At 33.2% G+C, this 25450-nt stretch overlaps 5 protein-coding genes across 9 annotated transcripts in view; 3 read left to right on the top strand and 2 right to left on the bottom strand.

Moving 5' to 3' along the window:
* Positions 1-809: 809 nt before the first annotated feature.
* On the top strand, positions 810-9059 carry LOC108763659 (T-cell activation inhibitor, mitochondrial). 2 transcript variants are annotated; one of them, XM_018511495.1, is made up of 8 exons: positions 810-888; positions 1004-1118; positions 6733-7121; positions 7196-7508; positions 7586-7686; positions 7747-7890; positions 7975-8106; positions 8182-9059. In XM_018511495.1, the coding sequence occupies exons 1-8, from the start codon at positions 863-865 to the stop codon at positions 8414-8416; spliced, it is 1455 nt and encodes a 484-aa protein (XP_018366997.1). In that variant the 5' UTR covers positions 810-862; the 3' UTR covers positions 8417-9059. The 2 variants fall into 2 exon arrangements, with proteins under 2 accessions (XP_018366997.1, XP_018366996.1); XM_018511494.1 differs by having other exon boundaries at positions 7729-7890.
* A 1686-nt stretch (positions 9060-10745) lies between these two features.
* LOC108763643 (histone H2A) lies at positions 10746-13869 on the top strand. The gene is made up of 3 exons (XM_018511451.1): positions 10746-11020; positions 11153-11360; positions 12940-13869. The coding sequence occupies exons 1-3, from the start codon at positions 10999-11001 to the stop codon at positions 13115-13117; spliced, it is 408 nt and encodes a 135-aa protein (XP_018366953.1). The 5' UTR covers positions 10746-10998; the 3' UTR covers positions 13118-13869.
* Positions 13870-14364: 495 nt separating this feature from the next.
* On the top strand, positions 14365-16658 carry LOC108763652 (UBX domain-containing protein 1). Of its 2 annotated transcripts, none has more exons than XM_018511485.1 (7): positions 14365-14530; positions 14601-14654; positions 14719-14859; positions 15550-15801; positions 15871-16105; positions 16182-16362; positions 16581-16658. In XM_018511485.1, the coding sequence occupies exons 1-7, from the start codon at positions 14475-14477 to the stop codon at positions 16625-16627; spliced, it is 966 nt and encodes a 321-aa protein (XP_018366987.1). In that variant the 5' UTR covers positions 14365-14474; the 3' UTR covers positions 16628-16658. The 2 variants fall into 2 exon arrangements, with proteins under 2 accessions (XP_018366987.1, XP_018366986.1); XM_018511484.1 differs by having other exon boundaries at positions 14719-14868.
* Positions 16372-19359, bottom strand: LOC108763653 (ribonuclease Oy). Its single transcript, XM_018511486.1, has 4 exons — positions 19070-19359; positions 17532-18072; positions 17229-17401; positions 16372-16643 (listed from the first exon to the last, which is right to left on the bottom strand). Exons 1-3 carry the CDS (start codon positions 19129-19131, stop codon positions 17231-17233), a joined length of 774 nt encoding a protein of 257 aa, XP_018366988.1. The 5' UTR covers positions 19132-19359; the 3' UTR covers positions 16372-16643; positions 17229-17230.
* Positions 19360-21731: 2372 nt separating this feature from the next.
* The window catches only part of LOC108763651 (ATP-binding cassette sub-family G member 1), a 29005-nt gene continuing 25286 nt past the window's right edge, over positions 21732-25450 (bottom strand). For all 3 annotated transcript variants that reach the window (XM_018511481.1, XM_018511480.1, XM_018511482.1), the window contains exons 7-12: positions 24752-24951; positions 23946-24114; positions 23357-23457; positions 22916-23071; positions 22595-22835; positions 21732-22044 (exon numbers count right to left, since the gene is read on the bottom strand). In XM_018511481.1, coding sequence (XP_018366983.1) covers positions 21878-22044; positions 22595-22835; positions 22916-23071; positions 23357-23457; positions 23946-24114; positions 24752-24951 — 1034 coding nt within the window. In that variant the 3' untranslated portion in view covers positions 21732-21877. The remainder of the gene's footprint in view (positions 22045-22594; positions 22836-22915; positions 23072-23356; positions 23458-23945; positions 24115-24751; positions 24952-25450) is intronic.

Genomic DNA, 25450 nt, shown 5'->3' with positions numbered 1-25450 from the left:
ATAAATATTTATGATCTGTGCAATCTAAAACCACAAAAATATTTACAAAATATTTAAAATAAATCTTATAAATATTTCTAAATATTTTGTAAATATTGTGTGCTGTCTGGGTACATGTATTTGACGTACGTAACCCTTATATTATTATTATGAATTATGATAATCCGCCCCGACACTCGAACGATATCAAAATTACCAATCACAGCGAATATGAAACGAGACTCTCGAGAGACTATATAAGATAAGATACTATCGATATTAAAGTTACATTAGTTCATTTCGTAATCAAGGAATGTCTCGAGATATCAAGGACAATCCTGAAAGAGAAATATCAAGTATCTCTGATATCTCCACTATTCCAGATACAACTTATCGACGATTTCCCAATCCAAGACGAACGTAATTCGTTCGAGTCGCCTCCGGAGCTCACCATTGAGGGCGTTGCGCAGCGCGCATTGTTTTTATATACTATCATCGTCGACTGTCGTCGATGGCACGTCGGGTGGTTGGGCACGTCGCAGGTCGCGGTGTGTCTGTGGAGCGTCCTGGTGTTTACTTGGATGTGGTACCGATCCGTTCGACCAGCCGTTGACGTCAAATAACGTCGAACGTTTCGCCGCCGTGGGAAAGATTGCTGGAGCAAGACGATTCTACGACCTGGAGACAGGAGTAACGGGGCGGAAAGGGGAAGTGGCGCATCCCTTGCAAGGCGAAAGTGAACAGAAAGGGAGAGAGAGGATGCGTGACGTGACGGGCCTCACGTCCGCTGCGTGATCGGCCGCGTGACATGAGAGGCGCGCATACCGACAATAATAATTCAACTGCCAGGACGACGACGAGGGAGGGTGCGAGGGAGTGAATAATGTACTGCACGACGCTCGGAAGATGGTAACGGAGAGCTAAAAGCAGCTAAAAGTTCAAGTTTACTCGTTGAAGTCTGCCGTTTACTTCTACGCGGTAAACGACAGCAGCCCACTCGGGAACTGACAGCTCTTTCTGACAGCTTTTGCAGGAGGGACGCGATGAGGGCCCTGAGTACCGGCGAGGTATCCACCGCACTGAGGCCGTTTTACTTTACTGTCCATCCCGATCTGTTCGGCCAGTATCCTACGCAGAGGGTAAGGATCTGTTTCAATACTATTCGGAATAAATGTTATTTGTTACGATCACGGTTGCCAGATCCCGAGCACTGTACAGCTGGGGCCCGAAGGTCCGTGCGCTGGAGATTTCATATTTCGACTGGAGGCCGGCCGATTGTTTCATTGAAAAAAAAAGAGAAAAAAAGGCGCAGGATTAATTTGCGACTTCTGTTGCAGACTTTCTTTTTGTTATTAATATTTGACCAACGTAAAGTGTCAACACAATCACAGGGACCTTTTTATTATTGTTACAAGATTACATACAGTGCGAACACAATTACAAACTTTTTTATTATTCGTAAAATAACATAAACTTTGAACGTAATCACAGACATTCTTATTACTTTCCACGTAATTTAAATGTGCAATTAATAAATACTCCACGCGAGCGAAAAACTGGAGATTTTTCCCGTTTGCTGGAGAACTGGAGATTGATCCCGAAAATTGGAGTCTCCAGTCGAAATCTGGAGACCTGGCAACCGTGGTTACGAGATCGAGATAAGTCACGGCTTCATCAAATAACTTTGTAGACTCTTTATTTATGTATTTACTTTTTATCATAAAATGACACAGATATATGTGATCCTATTTGTTTCATTCACATCTTCCATATTTTTTTCTGTCTGCAGGTCCTGTGAATGTGCATTTAAACCTTTCAATCCTTCTGTCAATGCAGTAGTTATTTTAAATAGTAAATTTTAGATACATTGAATTTTAAACAGCATACATTTTTATATATTTTTGGTGCGAATTTCGTTATATGGCACTTTCAAAAACTCCACCTTTCAAATAGTAAAGAATGGTTTTACTTTATTTTTACTTTGACGTTGTAAGGAAATCTTGTGAAATATGGTAGCGAAAATGTGAAAAATTATGCGTTGACAGAAGAGTGAAAATATAAAATGTAGAGTACAGTCAGTCACACTACAAATGCTTTGAATACAAATGGTTTGATTGATCAAGTAGAACAATAAATCGAGATAAACGTCAAAATGATATTAAAATAAATCGAAAATGATTGAAAAATGACTTTCAATGATCATTTTAGACATCATTTTGATATCGTAATGACTTATTGTTTTGCTTGGGGAAGAATAAATTTTACGAATTGACCGCTTAAAAAATGCTTTAAAACATCTGTAGCATCATGTTAACTCGCATCATGTACTCGTATAAAATAAAATACATCACAGGAACAACCGAGATACGGATCATACAATTTCACAAGAATTTAGAAAGTTCCTGAACTGTATTTACAACCTTAGAAAGAGAGGAAAGGAGTAAAGATAACAGCCACAGGAAATATAAAAGGAAAAGGCTAGAGTATGTTTACGCACCGCGAGTTACATTTTTATTTATTTTGTTTTCTTTCCATCGCGAGTATCACGCCGACCACTCGTTTCTCATCAAGGACACGTAAGATGCACGCGTGCCGTTGTCAAAGCGCCACACAAAGCAATCGGTAGCGTAGTCATCGTAGCGTGATACCGAGCCCAAGCTAATGCTTGGTGAACGGTATTATTTTTAGACGTGCGAAAACTTGTTGCCTCGTTCATAAAGGAATAATACAGCGATCTTTGGACGCGCGTATACGTGCGTATACAAGTTTGCTCGAATCAGAATAAATTTCCTGCCATCACAAAGTCTGCTCGTGTTACTTGAAAGTCCGCAAAATTCTTGCATTTAAAAGAAGACACATATAAAGAATAATAAAAGAACAATTAGAGACTAGACTGCCATACAGGCGCCTCCAAGCGATATGGCCAACTTTGCATTCATTCGCTAAATATTGACTACATTCAATGTGAATAATTGTGCATGTCATGTATGTGTATATTTGCTAATTTCGACATATGTTGGCCATATCATCTGGAGGTGCCATACAAATGAATCAACCAATATCCGTTTCTACCAATGCAGTTTAATTTTGATTTCGGTTCAACTAATTCTTCGTCTTTTTCTAGTTCTAATGGACTTTCTACAATAAGCCATTTCTGTCGTAAGAAATTAACTAATCAATTATTCTTCTCACATTCGACTACGATTGGTTAGTTTCCTGTGGCTTAAGATTTAATGCCTAAATTCTAAGCAGAATCGTAACATATTCCTGTAAGACTTGTAAAAATTTTTAAATGCTATACCTTTACAATATTTTTACAGGCAGCTTTTTACTAGCCATAAAATTTATAAGAAATCGTAGATATTTACGAATAATCGTACGCATAAAATTAGAATACTAGTCATAAATTCTTACAAGTTTTACGAGAACATGTTACGAGTTTTACGATTCTGCTTAAAATTGACTCATTTAAAGTAATGGCTTATTGTAGAAATCCCGACAAAATTAGAACTAGAAGAGATTAAAGTTAATCTACATTGGTAGAAACGGACTTAAGTATGACAGAAGTGTTACTTTACGGTTAAAGATAATTATTTAAATATGTCTATAAATAAATGTATTTAAATAAATTTATATTTTAAACATGTATATGGTTGCGCTGATTATTTTTTAGACTTATAACACAATCAAATTGAAATAATAAAAATCCTCAATAGAGATAAATATATACGCCCTGTATATTCGGACGTTGAGGAGAGAGAAAGCGAAAATGTTGAAAAATTACAAATAATGTGGATAGACCTTTAGTCAGATGTTTGCGTCATTTATCAGTGAGATTATTGTTTGTCACGAGCAGGGCCGCATTAAAATGATCATGCTGTAGCCACAGAAACGTGTAGCATTCAGCATTTCAGATCCGCTCGTCCGAGAAAGGACGTAGAACAATCGCCAAGGAAAGGAACGGGCGGCAAGTTTCTTTTTTTTTTTTTTTTCGAGAAACCTATTTTCTGATTTGCGTATTATCGCGTATTATCGCGACATTTGCTTATAGGAAAACAGATTGAATTGAGAACAAAATTAACATATCGTTTGTTTAAGTTTATTGTAATTGGAGAGTATTTAAATAAATGTACCTCTCTGCAAAATATGTATATTTGACAAATTAATAATAAAATTAGAAATAAAATTATAATTATTGTGCATTTATTGAATGTATATTTGATATCTATAAAATACTGACTATTTTAACAATTACTTCAGTTTTTCTAAATCAATGAAATCGAAATCGTATCTCGTTTTGCGTCAACGATGCTAAAAATTGAACAATTAATCGATAAAGCGGCCCTGCGTTTGTATGTTTGATTAATACATGTGTTGATTGTGACTTAAGACTCGCTTATAAACATTTTTAAGCATGACAATTTAATTTAACAGATCATTAACCGCGAGAATTGATAAAAACAGCGTTGTGTATATTTTTTTTATTAACTCGTAAAGGAACACGTTTTTTATGATGCTAAAGAAACATACAGGTCTTTGGAACCTACTAAAGTTTTTTGTTAGTTTTTTTTTGAGAATTTTTCACGTTGTTTGTCAATGTATATTTTTAAAATCTATTGTATAAGACTATTTGAAAAACAAATTAAATTATTAATAAACAATCAATAGGAAATAGAGCCATAACGATCGAAGCTGGATCTTTGGTACTTAAATTATTCGATGAGAATTTATTTCATTCATCTCATTGTATTTTTTTAGATCATCCAATTAGACTTTTAGATCTGGAAGAATACATCAATAACTGCGAGCGCTTATTTAACTATTGGCTGCGTTCAACAGAACGTTTATTTCACAACTGTTGAAAGTTTTCTTCGCGCTGATTGAATTATACTTTTAGATCGAGAAGAATGGTCTTATCTCAGCAGACAATTATAAAACGGTTGTAAAACTGTTGTGTTCTGCTGAAAGTAATCATTGAATGTACTACTATGCAGTCATACTATACGTATCAAATTTTGCCAAACTGCGCGCCGAATTGATTTTTTGGGTCTTGAAACGTTTATACTGATAGAATTACTGTAGTACTATCATAAATTAAATATAATATCATAAATTTAATAATTTGACGCTTATTAAGGCATCTTAGAAAAATCTTAATAATGCTGATTAAAATCTGTAAACAATTTATTGTGAAAAATATTACTTTTGATCAAACTCAGATCTCTTGCAGTTCCGTGCGAGCGTCCTATGCCTTTAGATCACCGAGGTCTTCAGCGTTATTAAGATTTTTCTAAAATGTAGGCAGTTTAATTTGTAATAGTACCAGTTCTCTATCGGTATAGCATTTTAAGACTAAAAAATCAATTCAGCGCATAGTTTGACAGAATTTAAAATATATACATACGTATAAATTTACATCGAATTATTTAAGCATTATTAAGCTAAAAATCCAGCTTTTACCGTTATGGACTGTTATTTCCTATTGGTTGCGTATTCACATGAATGGTCCAATAAAATTATTATTAATTAATTATTAATAAAATTTGTTACTTGTGAATTTTATTAATAAATGTATTGTTATTTAAAATTTTTTTCAGAAAATTATTTTTTTTACTTATTTCTAGAGTCACTGGGACTCATTTACGGGTTAAATATTAAATGAATGTAAGTTGGAATTTGGAGAGTTGTATAGAAAAAAAATTGCGGCAATTCTTTACTAGAGTTATTATAATTCTTTTTTTGATTAGCTTTTTATTTTCTTTACACGAAATATTTTTGAAATGTTTAGCAAAATTTTATCAATATTTAACTAATAAAAAAATATGTGAATGTATGATATATTTATAAATGCTTTCTTCTCAATTTGCAATCTTTTAACTACCAAATACAAGCACGGATTTTAATAGATACACTGTTTACGATAATATGATAAATCAAGATAATTGATAATTTCTTCAAGATAATTGATTAAACTAATTATTGATAGAAATTGCAGTTTATCAAAGGAGATAAAAAGAGATTTGATCAAAATCCATTTCTAGCAAAACTAGAATCTGGACGTAGGAGTCAATATAATAAAGTAAAAGACTCTTATAATTAAAAACAAAGTTAATGTTCCGACAGGGCAATAAGAGTCAAATAATTATAAAATTAAAATTAAATATTAGGTGTTGAACTTAATTCCTGCCGCTCGCTTAATTTAAAACAATGTTCCACACCTTTAAAAAATTTTTTTTGTAAAGTGTAAAATATTTGTTTTTTTTCCTTTAATATATGTAACTATTTAATTTTAATTTGACAATTATTTGACTTTTATTGGCCTGGCGAAACATTAACTTTGTTTTTAAGAAATCACACGCTTGAAAATCAATATAGTATTTATTTGTTATTTTTTAGTGTTTATTATCAATTATATTCCGTTATCATATTCAAATAATATCAGATAAATATGTTATTTATATCACTTTTTCTCATTAATATGATTCATGAAAGGACACTTGGCTAAACATTTTATAATATATAGATATATCTTGCATATTATCATTATCATTTTCTTATCTCTGCCTTTATTAAAAAAACGTATTAATGTTAATTATATTTTTTGTAAACATTCTTCAGTTATATTTTTTACATATATACATTCTTTTATGAGCAAGATGCTATCTATAATCATCTTTAATTAGTGCAAATCGTCTATTAGGTATCTATATTATGTCTGTTATTATTATCTATATTATAATTTACTGTTTACAGACAGTGAATGAAAATTCTCTGAAGCAATTAAGCTCAATCTTAGAAACCTTACAACAAAAACAACCTATACGGCCAACCATTTTGCCTTTTTATCTGCGATCGAAGGATGAGAAAGACGTGAAGGCTGGTAAATTCACGCTTGTTAAAATACAGTTGAAAGAAAAGGATTTGAGGCAAGCGATACTTTCCATTTTAAAAACATGCGATCTACCCACGACGTTTGTCGATAAAATAGAGGAGCCGAAGCCTTCTGTCACAAAGCACAAATCCAGATTTTGGCAACGCGCATATTCTGGAGAAAGGATAGACTTTTCAGAATTGGAAGAGGATCCTATTTATGCGTCGATTATTATGAAACGCAAGATTAATGCAGAGCCAGATACATTGAAGTAAATATAACATTGAGATAAGCATTAAATACTAAATATCGCCATTATATTTGTACTCGTGTGTTTTCGATTAGAGCGTATCTAGATAAGCACATCAATGAAGTACATGTTAAACTGGAAGCATGTAGACCAGTGAGAGAGGAGGTGGAGAAATTGGAGAAAGTACTATGCAGCGTGTTGGGTCTAAAGGATATCATATGGGACTGTGGTTGGAATATCGCTCATTATCGCGGCTGTTTATTAGCCTTTCAAGCGTTAGCCGAGCATCATCCGGAATCGATGGAAGTATTGAGAAATCGCACTCTCGTGTTTGCAAATGATACTGGTATCAGTTTAGAAGGCAATGTTATGCTAAATTCTGGGGAAGTCAGGCACAATTGGCTCGACGTAAGTTGAAAATAAGCTGATTACCTGATCTATATTCATATTTCTATATAAGTATTAAACTTTTTTGTTGTTTATAGCTAATAAAGAATGTAAAAAAGCATGATGCTGTATTGTTGAAATTGCCAGCGTTTGAGAAGGCAGTCTCCCAAGTACTCCTCGATATTAAAGTTGGTCGACGGTGCGTAATACATCATATTATTTGAGTTATGGTAAGGCTCAGGGTGCTCTATATGTGCAGGAAATTCATGCCTAAGGTAATGGTCGGCCAGTATGAGCAACAGCTGCGACAACTCACAACCACGCTCTCAGATTATCGTGGCAAAAAAAAATATCCGAGTTCGTGGCCGGCCAGTCTGTCAGCCTATGAAATTGTCATCGAAGCGTTAGTACTGCTATTTAAATATCGTTGTTTATGAATGATTTTAAATTTTGTGCAAGTGGCTCAACACGATTTATGATCTTGTAGCGAAGCAGGTCCTTTGATGTTATCACCGACTGGACAATTCATTGTGCCGTCGTCTTGTCCAAGTTTTCTTTTGGTGAATTTTATTACGGAAAACTTAGAGGAGGCTACGAAGAGACTATATCATTATAACAAGTAAGACATCTCAGATTTTTAAATGAACTGAGATTAATATAAATATTATTATTTACTACTTGTACACATTTGCAGCATAAAGCACGTGGAACGGGAACTTCATCATGAGACTATCAAAGAATTAGGTTTAGCTGCTCTTAACAAGGACGATAGCATTACACCGGACCTTATGATACAATGCTGCGAACGGCTGCTTCTACACAAAAAGGATCTGGCACCATCGCTTGAGGGCGTCATGCTCTGGGTTACTCATTATTATTCTGTTATGAGCGATGGTGTTCTTTGTGTGCCATGGGATTGGAGATTCTAACTTTCGATAAAAGAAAACAAAATATGTTAACGGTTGTTGTTAAGTCACTAGCGTAAGCATAACGACAATGCAAATAAGTTTTACAAGTCCCGAAATTTGCAAGATAGTATTTATGGTAGCAATTTAGAACAGGAAATTGTCTGAACGCATAAGATAAAACTATTAAACCAATCGTGCCAATCGCCATACTGACTTTTTCTTTATAAAGATGTAAAACGAAGCCAGTATGCTGATCAGCACGGTCAATTTTAATCGAAATAAGCCTTTAGATAACATTGTAAAAGTCATATTCTAAAAGTAGTACCTCTGTGTCGTACAGTTCAAATATTATTAATTCAACGACAGTGAATTTGTATTACTAGTGTCAATATCGTTTCTAACTTCGTGAGGACAATTAAGGACAGATTCCCTCGAAAGTAGCTGTCCCAAACGAGATTTTTGTAAAAAAAGTAGGGTAAACAGAGTTGTCACAAAATTGGAAATCAGAGAAATATCAGGGAAATCGAAAACGTGCAGGGAAATCAGAGAAAAGTCAGGGAATTTTATTAAAAATAAAAATTCTTGGTTTTAGGGAAGTTTGATGTGCGTATGTATATATATCACACTTATGCTGTTTTAGAATACTACTAATTTAATAATTAAATGCAAGCAGTGTCAGTAATATTAATAGTATTACAATTTACATTGCTATGTTAAATTGCTTTCTCAACAAATTAATTTAACAGTTTCCAAATCAGAATGAAAATACAAAAAATTTGAAAATATTATTGAAAGTCAGGGAAGGTGAAATTTTGTCCGGAAATCAAGGAAAAGTTATGAAATTTTAGGACGAGGAATTTGTGACAACTCTGATGAAACAATCGGACAGATAAATTTAAACTGGAACTATTGTAGATTTTTAACAACAAAATGATCGCTAGTCTTGCATAAGTCTTAGTTTAGCCTTAAGGGACTCGACGCTACGCGCTGTAGACAATTGTAAACAATTATAGACATCTGTATATTTTTTTAATTCGATGTATCGACTCAATTGTAAATGTGCGGTCCGTCGATTATAACCAATCGAGGACAAAAAGGTTTCGCAATAATTGACATTTATATACCTCTGAAGATGTTGCATATTTGATCTCCTTTATTCTAACACCATCGGAGAATCAAACATTGTCTGTGCTCTAGAATTTTATCTCCTTTCTTGTTTTATATCCGTTTCTAACGTAGATTAACTTTAATCTTAATTCAACTTACTCTTCATCATTTTCTAGTTCGAAGACTTAGACAAAGATAATTGTTAGTCTTGCACAAGTCTTATTTTAGCTTCCTAAACAACACAAAGTCTAAAATTGTGACATAAAACATCTTTAAGTCGTCCTTTAGACGCAAAAAACGTCTTGTGATCCGATTTTAGACACTTTTTGTTGCTGGGTTATATATAATAAAGAACTCGACGTTGAACGCAGTTGTAAACAATTATAGACATATATTTTTATATAATTATAGATGTATATTTTTTTAATTCGATATATCGATTGTAAAGATGCAGTTTGTCGATTATAATCAATCGAAGAGTAATAGCGAATTCGATTTGATACATTCTATGCACATTGATGCATATTAAGCTGCGTCGTACTTAAATTAGATCCGTTCACGTTGCTCGCGCTTTTTGTACTCAATATCGTCGCTTTCTTTCTTTTCAACGTCCGAATATATATTTATTTCGTTTTAAGTGCAAAAATTTTTGAGAATTTTAAGCGCAACGCGAACAAACCTATTGATGTAAAAATGTGTGTTTGTAAATATAGAAACACAGATTAAACCGTGAAGTTTTCTCCATACATTTTAATTGTATTGTTAAGTAAAATATGAAATATTTACAGTTCACGTTTACACTCAGATTAAATGCACATGCAATTTAATATGCACCAATGCACTATAAGTTCAATCAAATTTATTATAAATTGAATTGAGATTAAAAAATTAATCTACATTGGTAGAAATGGATAATAAAGATAATAAAAACCTAAATAAAAAAAAAGCTCTCGTGTAACCAAGAAAAAAATGACAGAGATAAAAAATGTTATAAATAAAATTTAATTTAAATAAAAATTTCTGTTAAAAAACTTTGACCAAACTTGGATTAGTTCAATTTACAGAGTAAATCGTTTGCAGCAAAATTGTACGCTTCGCCAAGGCGTATGTTCGAGCGCAAAAGGACTCGAAATGCTTACGTGAACATTTGTTTAAATTCGCGCCGAATCCTGTCTAGTGATTCGAAAAAGAGGAATTTATCGCAGGGACTTTCGAGCGCGGGAAGTATCCCGCGATCGTCGGCTGTTCCCGGGTTCCCGCGCAAACGAGCGATCGGCGCCAAAATATCCGACGTGCATGCGCACTACCATCGTAGTTGCGCGGGCCGCGGCTTCATTGGACTTCATTCCACTTCATTCGGCTTTCAGCGTTCGGTGTTGGCGTGTCGGCACGATTCCGTGAGCGCATCTCCCTATCTATCTCGCAGTCGCACTTCCTCCCCGGCGGTCCTTCTTCGTGCAAGGAATAAGCAAACGCACTTGATTTAACAGCGAGACATGTCTGGACGCGGCAAAGGTGGTGAGTAAGGACGAAAAGAAAAGAGACGAGAGAGAAAAGAAGCTGGGAAAAGGGAAATCTCGCGGCGCGCCGGGCGACAACGACAACGACGACGAATGACGACGACACTCCTCGTGCGTGTCTTTTTTCCAGGTAAGACCAAGGGGAAGGCGAAGACCCGCAGCAGCAGGGCCGGGCTCCAGTTCCCTGTGGGAAGAATTCATCGTCTTCTCAGGAAAGGCAACTACGCGGAGCGCGTTGGTGCCGGTGCTCCTGTTTATCTTGCCGCCGTGATGGAATATCTGGCGGCCGAAGTGCTCGAGTTGGCTGGAAATGCTGCCAGGGACAACAAAAAGACTAGGCAAGCCCTTCCTCAATTCTCTTTCTCTCTCTCTCACGCGCGCGCGCGCGCTTTCTCTCGTTCCATCTCTCTCGTTGCGACTTCCTGTTTCTATCTCGTGTCTGCGTCTCGCTCGGTTTCCTTCGCACCCTCGGCTCTAGGCGTAGTACGGAGGGAATATAGATCTTCGCCGTTAACCGACTTGGTTTTGAGGACATTAATTCTCTATCTTTCTTGGCGTTGTTTTCTTGCATAGAAATATATTAATGCTGTTTAAGCGCGAGATTTTATCTTGTTCATTTATCTCGGAGAAATTTTGTTTACTATTCTAGATTCGCTTTTTGAATTTTTACAAACTGTAACTGTTGGATGTTGGCATGTTTTGGGTTTTAACCTTAGCCAACATAGATTGCTTAGCTTATTTGAGTAAATAACATAAAAGCCTAATCCACAATATGTTCTTTTGTTTCCTGTTTCTTGTTTTTAATCACTTTTTGTCTTTGTCTTTTATCCGTCTTTGTTTTCTGTCGCCTGAAATAAAAAATTAACAAACTTGGGAAGAGACAAGAAACACGTGGCAAGAATAGGGTCGCCATTCATTCTTCCTCTTTTCCCTGGATATTATCCCTTTTTTTTTAAGGATAATTATGAGTTTAGGAACCTTCTAAATTTTTTACTTTGACTTCTCTTCCTCGTTATTTTATATTAGTCCTGATTTAATAGGTATAGTAATCCTTAAGCTATAAGAAACTGACTAATCACAGTTGAATGTGAGGAGAATAATATATGATTGATCAATTTCTTACATTAAATTAGTACCACTAAAGAATAATTAAATGTAAAATAATTATTTGTTTAATTCTCTCTGATCAATTTTACTAATCTACACATATTCTTATATGCGTCCAGAGTTTCAAGCGAAATATTCAGGGTTTTTAGTGTGTAAGTTATTTTAGTTTTGAAAATTTTGATATGGCAACTCTAGGCAAGAAACACGATTGTCGATAAAGTGATCGTAAAAGAAAGGAAGAGGCAAAATGTAAGCAGAAAGCAAAGAGTAAAAAGAACTTTTATTGTGTTTATATGGAGATTATAAAATTATATGGCTGTTATTTTGATTGTAGTAGACTAAATGTAATGGTTTGTTTCCTTCTCATAAAAACAGAACAATTCTAGATTATTCTAATATAAGGTTGCCATAAAACTAGAAGTCAAGAGTCTGAGAAATGTTAGAGAAATTGGAAATGGTCAAGGAAGTCAGTAAAAACTTTGGAAATTTCGCAGAATTTTCTGGAAAATTAAAATTCTTACCTGGTAAAAAAGTTTAATATTGGTATATCACACCTACAATTTACATTGTTATGTTAAATTGCTCTTTCAATAAAATATTTAATGGTTTCCAAATCAGCGAAGATACAAAAAAATTTTAAATATTATTGAAAGTCAGGGAAAATCCAAAATTTTGTCTGGAAAAGTTATGGAATTTTAAGATGAGAGGAATTTGTGACAACCTTCTGTAATGGTTGCTGGGTTTTTTTTAATTAATTGATTTATTTAACGTGTATTTCATTCAAATTGTATAAATGCTTATTTTTTACAGGATAATCCCACGCCACTTGCAATTGGCCATTCGTAATGACGAAGAATTGAACAAATTGTTGTCCGGAGTGACCATTGCTCAAGGTGGAGTCCTGCCTAATATCCAAGCGGTTCTGCTACCGAAGAAGACCGGAACCGGTGGCTCTGGAAAGGGCGATAAGGCGTCGCAGGAATACTAGATTATTACACGTTTATAACTTTAACCGTAATTCTAGAAACATGCCTTTATTTCGCAAAACCGGAGGAAAAGGAACGAATGTCCTTACGAATCTGTGCAACAGGGCTGGTTTTACATGGTTGAGAATAAAAAATTGTGGAGATTGATAACAAACATCGGTTGCATTCAGCAGAGAAAGCAGCTTTGCTACTGTTGTTAAATGCTTTGATATGATTTGGTCTTGCCTTTAGTTCCTCACTGGAACTAAATGTATAAACTAATCGTATCAAAGAATTTTATAGTTGCAAAGCTACTCTCTCTGCTGAATGCTCAGCCATTACATTATCATATTGATTTCCTTGTTATTCCATCAATTTTCACGAATTTAGATCTGTGAACGTTCTTTTTTCTCTGTCTTTTATTTTAATTTATGTCCACTTGCAAGCGAATTTTTATTGCGTTTATATGGAGTTAGATATTACCGTTTTGATTTTTATGTACTCTGCTAAATCCTGTCCGTTATCAACGGATACCGTTGAAAGTATTTTATTTAATTAATAATTGCTATCTTGAGGTGTACTTGATAATTATGTCTCAGTTAGAAACTAGTGAACTATAATCCTAAATTTCTGTTTTAATTTGAAGATTACGTAACTATTAATGAATTATGCATGTTTTATTTATAATACAATTTTATCTTATTTTTAAATGCTACTGTTATAGTTATACATATTTCCTGCACGCAAATACAAACACATTTCTCTTTTATTCTTTTTATTCTAATTTTAGGCTTTAGCCTCATTAATTTTATTCTGATTCTACTGTATATCCTATTAATGAAAATTTGATTGAAAGATTGTATTAATGCTTGAATGTTTTTGTTAAATGTAAACGATATTGATGCAAAAATAAATAGCATTGCGTCCCTATGTGAAGTTCAATTCGCAGATGCGTGTAATCCTCATTTAAATATATGAAAATAAAACTTCGTTATAGAAAGACCTAGAACTTTTAACATTACACATTCCGTTGTCAGATACCTTTTATACATTTATAATAACAGTTGTAAATGAGAAGACCGAATCTCTTTCATTGCAATTTTATTATCTACCGTTATTCACGGAAAATTATTAATATTATTTTGTATTTGTATTTTTTGCGGAATGTTATTAAACAGTTCTCTAATTTAAAATTGACGCTCGTGAACGCCATCTCGCAAGTGATTCGAGCCTGCGTTGGAATTTGGAATCACTTTGAGTAGTTGGAGTGCAAGTAGCGCGTCGATTCGACGTGACATTTAACTTTTGGACGACTGTGTTCGGCCAGAACGACTTTTTCAAGGTGGTACATTCGCCGAACGCGGCAGCGAGCAGCGCGAAATGTCGTCGGGCGTGATAGACATCCTCGTGGACATGGGTTTCAGCATGTCCAAGGCGTAAGTTCGTAGATAAACGTCGCATCGTCGAAGCATAACCTATGTTGACGATTCGACGGTTTTGTTACAGCGAGAAGGCGTTGGAGATAACCGGTAACAAAGGCGTGGAGCCGGCTATGGAATGGTACGAAGACGTTGTTATTATAATTTGATCGTCGCGTTGTGACGCTATCGATTTGTTATTGTAGGCTGTTGGCCCATTCGGATGAGGCTGAACCAGGACCAGCCGTAGGCGAGAGTGCTCCGACGCTGTCTACCGACTCGCAGGACAACGTCGCAGGTGCTAGCAGTCAACCGGTTTCCACGACTGAATCGGCGAAGTCTATGAAGTGCGACGTGTATGTTGATGAATTGCAAGGATAAGGCTCTATAGAGTTTTCCACTGAGAAAACTAGTGCAATACTGGTGTACACTTAAGTACGATACAAAATAATTGATATTTTCAGTGTTAATAAATGATTTAATTCTTTTAATTACATATTCTCTGTTATCATGATAATCTCATAATTTTGAAAGGATTAAATTATTTATTAACATTGAAAATAGATATATTGATTTGCATTCAGTTGCACTAATTTTTCCAATAGAAAACCGCTATAAGGCTCTGTGTTTGGTTAAACATTGTCAAAACTACTGAAAACCTATTCTCTAAAACTTTTAAAACAAATCTCACTCTTAAAGATTAAAAACTGAGCTGCTCTTTTTTGAAATTAGTTTAATTTTTATTTTTCTAGTGAAATTCTGTACCAAAGAATTTAGAAATATACCTGAACTATAGATTATTAGTATTGGCAGTGTATTGGAGCACGATCTAAATGTTGGAGTAAATGCCCCTTTAAGCATCGAGATTGTCGCGTTACGCTTTTGTATGGAATATCAGTATCACTACCGCGTACAAAAGAAATGTTTACTTTGCAGTTGTTAAAAGTTTTCTTCTTGTTAATTGGATCTAGAAGGATAGTTCTATCTCAACGAAACTTCCAATAAATATACATGTCCTTTTTAAATTGTTTTTGTAGATGTGGAAAACTCTTCAAATCTAACTTAGAAGTTGAATTTCATGCCACAAAGTCTGGACACGATAGATTTTCTGAAAGCACAGAGGAGAAAAAGCCATTAACTGAAGAAGAGAAGCGAGAACAGTTAAAGATGTTGGAGGAAAAGTTGAGGCAGAAGAGAAAGGAGAGAGAGGAGCAGGAAAAGAAAAATGCATTTGAAAGAGAAAAGAATAGGATACGATCGGGAAAGGAAATGTCCGAGGCCAGGAAAAAGTAAGGGATAAAGTAACGAAATTGAAATAGAAAGAGCAAATCTATATTTTATTTATATATGTGTAATAGGTTGGAAGAATTAGAGATGCAGAAGCTTCTGGAGCAAAGAAAACGAGAGAAGGCGGAGGAAAAAGAGGCAAGGCAAAGAGTTCGAGCACAAATCGAAGCCGATAAAGCAGCAAGACGAGCTAAAGCAGCTGCTGAAAGCAATCAAACGGTTAATACAAGTTCAGTCTCATTATCCGCAACACCTTCATCTACGTCTACGCATCATAGGAAGGATTACACCGAAACCAGGCTTCAGGTATATAATATAAAATGCGTATGAAATAAGTAAAAAAATATGTAGACCATGTATTCTTCAAACAATTACATTTTAGCTTAGGCTGACCAATGGACAAACCTTGACCCAAAGCTTTGGAAGCAAGGAACAATTGTCTGCAGTGAGACTGTTTATTGAAATGAATAGGACAGACGACAATGGTCCCTTCCAACTGATGACCACCTTTCCCAAAAAAGTGTTTACGGATGAGGATTACGATACGCCATTGGATGTATTAGGTATGCTGTATTGATAATTTATTGTTACATGTCTACATTTCCATATAACTTATAATAATTCCTATTATTGCTTATTGATGTGAAGGAGTGCAACTCTATTAATTAATTATACAATTTTATCAGCTGTAATGTAATAATTCATTGTTATTGTGATTATATTTAACATATTTAGTATATAAAAACTTTTCCTGAAGATATGGCACTTCTTTTACTTGCAGGCCTAGTACCCTCAGCAGTCGTGATCGTTCAAAAGAAGGCGGAATGATGTAGCCAGTAATGCCCTAATTTGTAAGCAAAAATGCTAATGTATATTATCATACAAATTAATTATAAGACATTCACTCTAATATAATGATATTCTTTATTATAAATGATAAACTCGTGTGTGATATACGAATTTCTTTTTTGGAACTGATTTCTGTATAGTCTGTTTCTTTCTTAACGGTGAATATTTATTGCATTTATAAAAATAACTTGATTAAAAATTAAATGATGAACAGTTTAAGGCTTGTGCATTAATATTTAAATTTTCAACCGATCTACTCTTCTCGTATTTTTTGAATCGTACATACAAGTATTATTTAATCTAGTAATTATTTTAATTATTTTATAGACGACATTTTAATCTGAAATAGATTTTTAATATTACTTAAATATTAATACTTTTAATATTTTTTAAATACTGATTAAGAATGCTAAAAATTACATTGTTTAACTCGTAAATATTTGTTGTTATAATTTCTTGTCACGATAAATTATTTTGAAATTGATCTGTATGTCGTATATGTGATATGATATTAACATATTTATATAATTTTATCTAGCTTGCACACACATGCATATAAATATTATGCCTTTAATTTTACCGTTATATCAGTTTTACATTATATATGTGGTGACGTGGTACGATATTAGGATATATTATTTGTTGGGCTCTATTACAATTGGTAGGAAAATTATATATGCCATTACAGTCTACCAGTTGTAATGTCTTGTCAAAACAAATTCTTATCTCGTTCACATATGAATTTTTCGTTTTCTGGAAGAAAGTAAAGTATACGTTTGTAGTAAAACTTATGTTTTTTTTTTATATTGATAGTTTTCTTTCATATCCGAGAAAAACTATTCAAAACGACGTTTATCCGTATTGAAACAATTTTTGAACTTACCTTGTCAACCACACACATTACTTGTCCCCGTTTATTTAATATTCTTTGAATTCCCGTTAAGTAATTTTGTACCGTATATTTGTTACCTGGCAAGATATTTGCTTTCGCTAGTACGTCTATCATATTGTACTTGTCGAGTAATTTTAAACCTGTTTGGAAATATTTAAGTTCATTGTTTAAATCTCGTACTGAGATTGCACAAGTGCCGTGTTTATCCCATTCGTGTTTCCAGAACGAATAAGGTTTAGACTCATTATGTATATCGATCCAGTTTTCTTTTAATGCTCCTTCTATGGGTGCTAGAGCTTTTGAATCAAATGATAACGACCTGTTACAAAACTGCGGACCCATTTCATTATATTTTGTAGGCCAAATTCCATGAATGGTCCACTCGGTACGTTTTGGTAACACGCAACTGTGCGTGCTGTTTAACCGCGATCTGTTTTCCCATTCGAAACAAACTGTCAATGGCCATCGCTGAGTAAATATCAGGACATCAAATTCATTGGATTTTACGTTTGTTCTCCACCCGATCTGTTTCCTATTAAAGTTAAATGAAATAAAAGTTACAATTTTAAATTACAATCTACATCATTTGTAGAATGCCGTTTAAGTGATTAGAATTATATTTTGAAATTGAAAATTATCTGTATCTATTCAGATCTTCTATCAGAAAAAATTTACTAATAGCGCTTTTCACTGGCAGAGCTGGTACGCACTCAGTGCACTTTAAAGCCATTGTACACAAATCGACGTAAAGATGTACATTTAATAAAAATATAGAGACGAATTAAACAGAGAAATCCTCAATACATTTTATTGTGCTATTTGATAGAATATACATTGGGTATTTTATTAATTGAGATATCTCACTTTTACATTCAGATTAAATTAGCAATACAATAGCTTTAATGTGCACTGAGTGCGAACTAGTTCTGCCAGTGAAAAACGCTATAAAATGGGCCGATTCGAACATTCACGTGATCTCTTTGATTGAGCCAAAGAGTAACTCGTTTTGCGTGTGATGTAATCAATTGAAATAATTGGAAGTTATATACGTATGTGCTATGCGGATAAAATATCGGTAAAATTGACAGAATTTTCTTTGCATTAAAACATGCATTAATAACACTTGACATTATCTTAACATCTATGTGCTACGTGCACTGTAGTTGTACTAACGCTACAACACTTTATCTTCACTTAATAGATATAATTGATTACTTCTTTAAAAAAACAATCGTATTAAATATACGCGATCGTAAATCAATTGCGCTTCAATTATAATATCGAGGTGCAGATAAATAATCTTATCTGTCGACCTTCAAAACTTAAAAAAAAATCGATTAATCATTAAAAATCATTGATTATTAATCGATATTATGATTATTAATCGAAATATATATTATGCCCATTACTTATAAATATTTAATTCTTCAGTTATCGGTGTGTTGACCAAACAAGTTAATTAATATTGATACAATATTTCAAACAATTCATTTTGTTGTCTTCATCACGATGTACATGATTGTACTCACCCATGTGTGATGCACAGTAGATAAAACAAGACAATACACGATATTATGCTGTACTTGCACATTCTGCTAGGTAGGGAGAAACCGTTCTGCGAAGAGAGAGAGTGGAGACTGACCTGGGAAGCAACGGAATTAATGGCACTTAATGCTCCCACTACTTTTTTCCCACCACTATCTTTACCGTTCTTTATATTGTCCGCAGCAGATGGTAGTTTCTACCTGTTCTTGTTGACGGTTTGAACAGCTACATCATAAAACCTGTATTTTCACTGCCACATGTGTAATCATAAATCTTCATATTTCTTATTACGAGCGTTAATATAATTAAATATAATTTATAAAACATTATTTGAGCTTGTACAATAAATTTTAGATAATTTCCATGTAATTGTATCTCTTATAATCTATCGCGTTAAATAATCGGAATAATAATTATTTCTAATTATTTTTATACACACTTATAATTATTTCCTGTTTGAAAAATAATTACGGCCCAATTTAAAGAGAGCGTATATGTAACATTAAGTATATAATTATATTTTATTAAAAATTTTATTTTTTTATATTGAATAATGTGAGAGTGAATGAAAAATTGCTGGAATTAATGTACACAATAGCTGCGCATCAGATCGTTTAACATCGTCTCTTTCTATTTTATCGCCTGATATTGTCTATGACGCGTGTCCAAAGATAAATAGCATTTATTATTGTACTAAGCAAGATACTTGGAAAAAATTCCAATAAACTTGTAATCGAATAGACGTATTAGCAATATAAAGACATAACCGATGGCATTAATTGGCATTGCCATCTCCTTTCATAATCATTTTACAGCGAAATCATTTTTTATACTCTAGATAATCGGTGTTATAATACAAATTTTATGAGTTTTATACTCTCAAGAGCTTTAAAAATTAAATTAAATTTAATATTTTAAAGCTCTTGAGTACTCAGCTAAGAACACTGCGTCGACGATGGCGACATAAATCTTTGATTTTATGTCGCCACACAAGCACAAACCCATGTAAATGTGCTCTTGGTGCGTTGAAGGTGAGCACATGTACATGGGCTCGTGCTTGTGTATATGTTAGGGCTTTAAGACTAATTCGGATTTAAAGCTATCCGGATATCCGTTTATTCGAATTACGAATAAATGTGATGCTCCAAATTCGGGTTATCCGAAGATTCGAATTTTCTAAGTTATCTGAATCTCGATCCGAATAGTAAAAGTCGAAATCAGATCCGCTTTTCAGATTCGATTCTGAATTTGTAGTAAACTTATAGCGAATTCGGTTGGGTGCATTAGTGCAGACTGAGTGCATATTAAAGTCATTGATATATTATACACTTGTTTAATTATTTATTTCTGAGTGTAAAAAGTGAAATACAAATATTTCTCTTATTAGCCTAGTATATCTTTGTTATTACTATTAAGATTGAGAGTTTGTTAAAAAAAAAAAACATGTATTTATAAACACTATTAAATCTCATAGGATGAATATGTGAGAAATACATATAGAAACCTATAGAAACAAATGCCTTAAACGGTCTAGCTGAATTTTAAGTGCTTGTATAATTCTGTGTGAATCTATATTTATATTTTTTAATTTTTTTTTTTTTTTCAATTATATATGTGAATCAAAATTCAATTTTTATTTAAAAAGTAACTTATGTTAAAATTCATTAAATACATCGATGTTTTCTTTCTTTCTGGGCATGAATCTAAATCCGGAGCCAAATTTAGATCCGAATCTGAATTTAGATCCAGATCCAAATTCAGATCCGTGGATCCGAATAATTCGGATATCTGGATTACCCGAATAATACGGATTTGAGTTCTCGAATCTCAGAATCGATTTCGGATATCTGAACATCTAGATATCCGAATACTTAAAAATCCTAGACTGCAGCGCCTCATCACGATAACTGTTTGAACTTATAGGCATGAAAAATAATGTGTTAACGAAATTTTTTCTTACGTGCCATTTCATTATTAAGTGCTTATTTGTGAAACTGTGACTTGTCTCGTACTTATCAAAGTCGTAAAAATGGAAAAAGACTCAAGTTATCTTGGAATTTTATACGTAAAAACATATTTTTCACTACTTTCAACAGCTGTCCCGTGTTTTCTACCGAAAAAGCCTTCACTTTACGTGCCTTTTATGGTTATTTATTGACTGTGACGGGAGATAAGGAGAGTCTTCTTCAATTTTCACAACTTTTTTAAAACGATCTCATTATTTCGTTTTATCCAATTTCTCTTTATTTACAAATAGCATGTAAGAAAAATCAACGTGCCATTTCTCGCTTATGACGTCACGATTCCAATATGGTCGCCACGATAATCAGGAGTCTTGATATAGGCTGTTTCAAAATTTACTGCTAGTACTGAAAATCTATAGTTTACGTTATGTGCACTATAGATTTTCTGTACTGATAGTAAATTTTGAAACACAGTCATATAGTAACAAATTTTTTTTTTATAGAAATATCTTTAGTTATTCTTCGAAGCAAAATACAATATTTTAGTTTTGACGATATAGTAACAGAAATAAAAAATTAATTGAATCTTTTTTTTTATTTAGCAAAAATTGTACAATGATTTATCTATTTTATTTTTACAAATTATTCTATTTTTTCTTTTTTATAATTAATATCACTTTGGTATATCGTTGTATTGACAATTTGGTGCTTTCGTCATACAATTTCAACATATTAGATGCATATTCGTAGAATACATTTTATTTGCTTAAAGAGCATCGAGCATATAATGTCGACACGTCACGATACAAACGAAAATAAAACTAACGATCATATGAAATTACGTTTGATGAATTTTCCAATTATCTGAAGCATCTGAAAAGTTTTGTTTGGTTGCACCCTTTGCCTCATCAAATAATATAAGATTCCTCTAGAAATAAATAAAATGACGAGAAGAGCACCTAAATCCAACCAGAAATTCGGAGGTGTTTCTTGCCCTGAAACGCAGACGAATTTGCTAAACATTTTAGACATTTATAGATTATTATCGATATACAAAGCTTTCAGAAAACCAGGGAATGGAACTAATTATTTGTAACGCCGTTACATTTCTTATCGTTATGATAATGATTTGGTAATGACGAATTTTTTTTATGAGTGTAACGATAACATCAGGGTTGGAAAGTCATTCAATCGTTACTTGTAACGAATTGGAAAAGTCATATTCGTTACTGAAAACATCAATTGTAATTTGTTACTTTTTAATCATTACTTGTAACGTTATTCGTTTCCCGTTACAAATGATATTTTTCAATAAATAAACACATAATGATGCAATTATTTTTTAAAGTGACTTTCTCAACTTTAGCGCAATTTCAACGTTTAGTTAGTTTTCATTATAGTCATAAAAAATTGCAACATTATTTTGTTATTATAAAAAGTAACGGAATAGTAACGTTTTCATTCCCTGCAAAAAATCGTGCGCGCGATGTGCAATAATAATTATTAAAGTGATTAAGCAACTTTCGAGGAAAAATAGAGTCCTACCTATAATTCGCAAGATTTCCTTAGGCGAGCTAAAATGACAGTAAATTTCCTCTGGCGGACAATGTAGTCTGTGTCTATCGTGACCGTACATCGCTGTTGTGAGAGCTTCCAGTCCATACCGAATGTAGCTCATGTACATGGGAATCGTACGATAGAGAGGTAAAGGCCTCGGATCGCCGAAATCTTGCACCGCGACTAACATTAACGGACAAGTTAACGCAGGTCCAGCGAATATACTATTCTGAAAAGATAAGACGAACAGATTATTCATTGATTTTTAAGAGCTTTTCCTTTTCTTTCGCGATGTAATCTCGAACGTACCACACCATTAAACACACTAGCGATATTGTATCCTATACTTTCCGCTATGAAGGCACATACGAAGCAAGTGCTAAAGAACATGGAGCTTCTGTGCAACTCCAGAGGTTGTCCCGTAATGAAGTAGACCATTGAGAGATATAAAATTGCGAAACTTATCTGGGAAAAAAATAAGAATGATTTTTAAAACGTTTAGATAGATGAACACACAGATTGAATTAAGCCGAAGATTTAAAATATTTTAATTTATAATAATGAAAAGTTTAAACCTTTTCCATAAAAATTGCAACTATAAAAGCAAGGAAATCAGAATCTATATAGGGATGATTTTTCTCGAGGAGACTAAGACTTAATTCGGACTATAGTGCCATCAAAGAAACGAATTTTACTGTATGAAATATCATGTAAAAATACTATGTAAAAACAATTTTACAGAAAACCAACCTGTATAGGTATATTGACTACTGTTAAGGCCCAATAATACGCACTAAGGTCGTACCATCTGTTGAAGTGTTCTCGTTTCATTATCCGGATTTCCGAAGGAACTGCAATGAGAAAATAATAAATAACACGATAAAATACGATTTCAAGTTAATTTTTTAAAATAATGCATTTTGATCATTTCTGTGTCTTTACAAATAATAGCATTTTTAGAAAAACATTTAATTTTTATAATTATAGCGATTAATAAGTGTTACTATTTAAATTTTTTTGTATGTCAGTCTTTATATTTATGATAATATAAATATTAAGACTATGGCACGCACAAAAATTTAAATAGTAAGACGTGTAAGCAATAGACAAATCAACTGCTTATATTACTTCTCTACTTTGATTAGTTCTTTCGTTTAAAATCTTATTGCCTTACATTCTTTTGTGTGTCATAGTCTTTATGCTTTGACTGTATAACGAATGCATTTCTTTAAGTAAATATATTGATATAGATAAGATTTTAATTAGTCAGCAAACTGTTTTTTATTTTCTTGTGTTACCTATTCTAATTTTCTATGAGCAGAAAAGAATATTTCCTTACATTGTAACAGCACCGGTAGCATGGGTATGTACAGAAAAAATATCAGGCATGCGAAGCAAAAACCGAAATTGAAGAGAGCTTTGGTACCGTCGTTGCCCATATTAAAATACATCCCGCCGACCATTATCCCCAGAAAGATGTGTAGCGATATCTTCAGGTACATGTAATTCTGTAAACATTCAGAGGAATCTTATCTTGGTGTGGAATCCGTTTTGGAAAAGATTAAATATCTAAAATTTTGTTAGCTGTGTCCTAAGGAATGTCTACATATTTTCTTTGAGTATAATTTCTTATGTTTCAGGTGATACAAATCATTTAGCTACCAATATGCTAGTCAAAACTGTTAAAACAAGAAATCAAAATGATTTTATTTTGATTTTTAACGTCAATATACAATCAAATTTTGTAACCAAAAATTCGTCATTTTGATTTTTATGACGTAGAAATAATGTCATTTTCACTTTCTCTTAACTTAAGTAATTTACTAACAGATTTGAGTAAAATATTGTAAGAAATTGGCATCAAATACATTCATATTGAACGTTCTGTTAATATTCGACATAATCTTACAGTAGATTGCCGAGCAAAATCTGTCATTTTAATAAATTACGAAATGGTCATCTATAAATAGATATATTATTTGAATGGTTATGAAATAATAGATTCTGCTCAGTTTTGGGAATTTGTCAGTAAATACTTTTTAATTTTTGTTGACATTCCTATCGACAAAATTTATAGCAGACGCTTTGTAAAATTTGATTTCGACAGACTTGACTATCTAAGAAAGAAAAATGAGTTAAGCTTACTCTGTTTCGATAAATCTGCATCATCATTCTCTTCATTAGCGTGCCGAATTGATCGATCCATAAGATTTTCGGGTTCCTTTTATCAAGCTCAAATTCGCTGTTTGATCGTAAAATTGGAAGTAGTGGTAGCTTCGTGTTAACGCATGTGACTATCTGTTCGATTAGATCAAAACCGTAGTCACCCGTCGAGATCTCTATTACTGCAACGAATATTCGACGTTAATTTATATAATTTTACAATATAATATATTATAGGACCGTATATGTGATAACACAAACTATAGAAATCAAAGCCTTAAATGGATCTAGCTGGATCTTAATACTTGTATGATTCTTATGTGAATTTATATACTACGTATGTATAAGAAACGCGCGCCAAAATGATTTTTCGGTCTTGGAACGCTAACTCTACTAAGCTACCGCAGTAATATTACGAGTTAAATTGACTAGCAATTTAACAAATTTTTGATGCTTATTCGCATCTTCGAAATGATCTTGATAATGTCGAATGACATATTAAAATCTGTAAATAATTAATTTGTTTTGCGAAAAATATTACCTCGGCCGGGAGTCGAACACGGATCTCTTGCATTCCGTGCAAGCGTCCTCAACCTTTAGATTACCGATTATATAATTTTGTTAACATAATAATTTTTTGATCAAAATCGAATTATGTATAAATACTTAATTAATTAATGC

This window comes from Trachymyrmex cornetzi, unplaced genomic scaffold, assembly GCF_001594075.2.
Source record: "Trachymyrmex cornetzi isolate Tcor2-1 unplaced genomic scaffold, Tcor1.1 scaffold372, whole genome shotgun sequence".
In the NCBI taxonomy this organism is placed as follows: domain Eukaryota; kingdom Metazoa; phylum Arthropoda; class Insecta; order Hymenoptera; family Formicidae; genus Trachymyrmex; species Trachymyrmex cornetzi.
The sequence above is the reverse complement of the archived record's forward strand: the minus strand, read 5'-3'. Positions and strand labels throughout refer to the sequence as shown.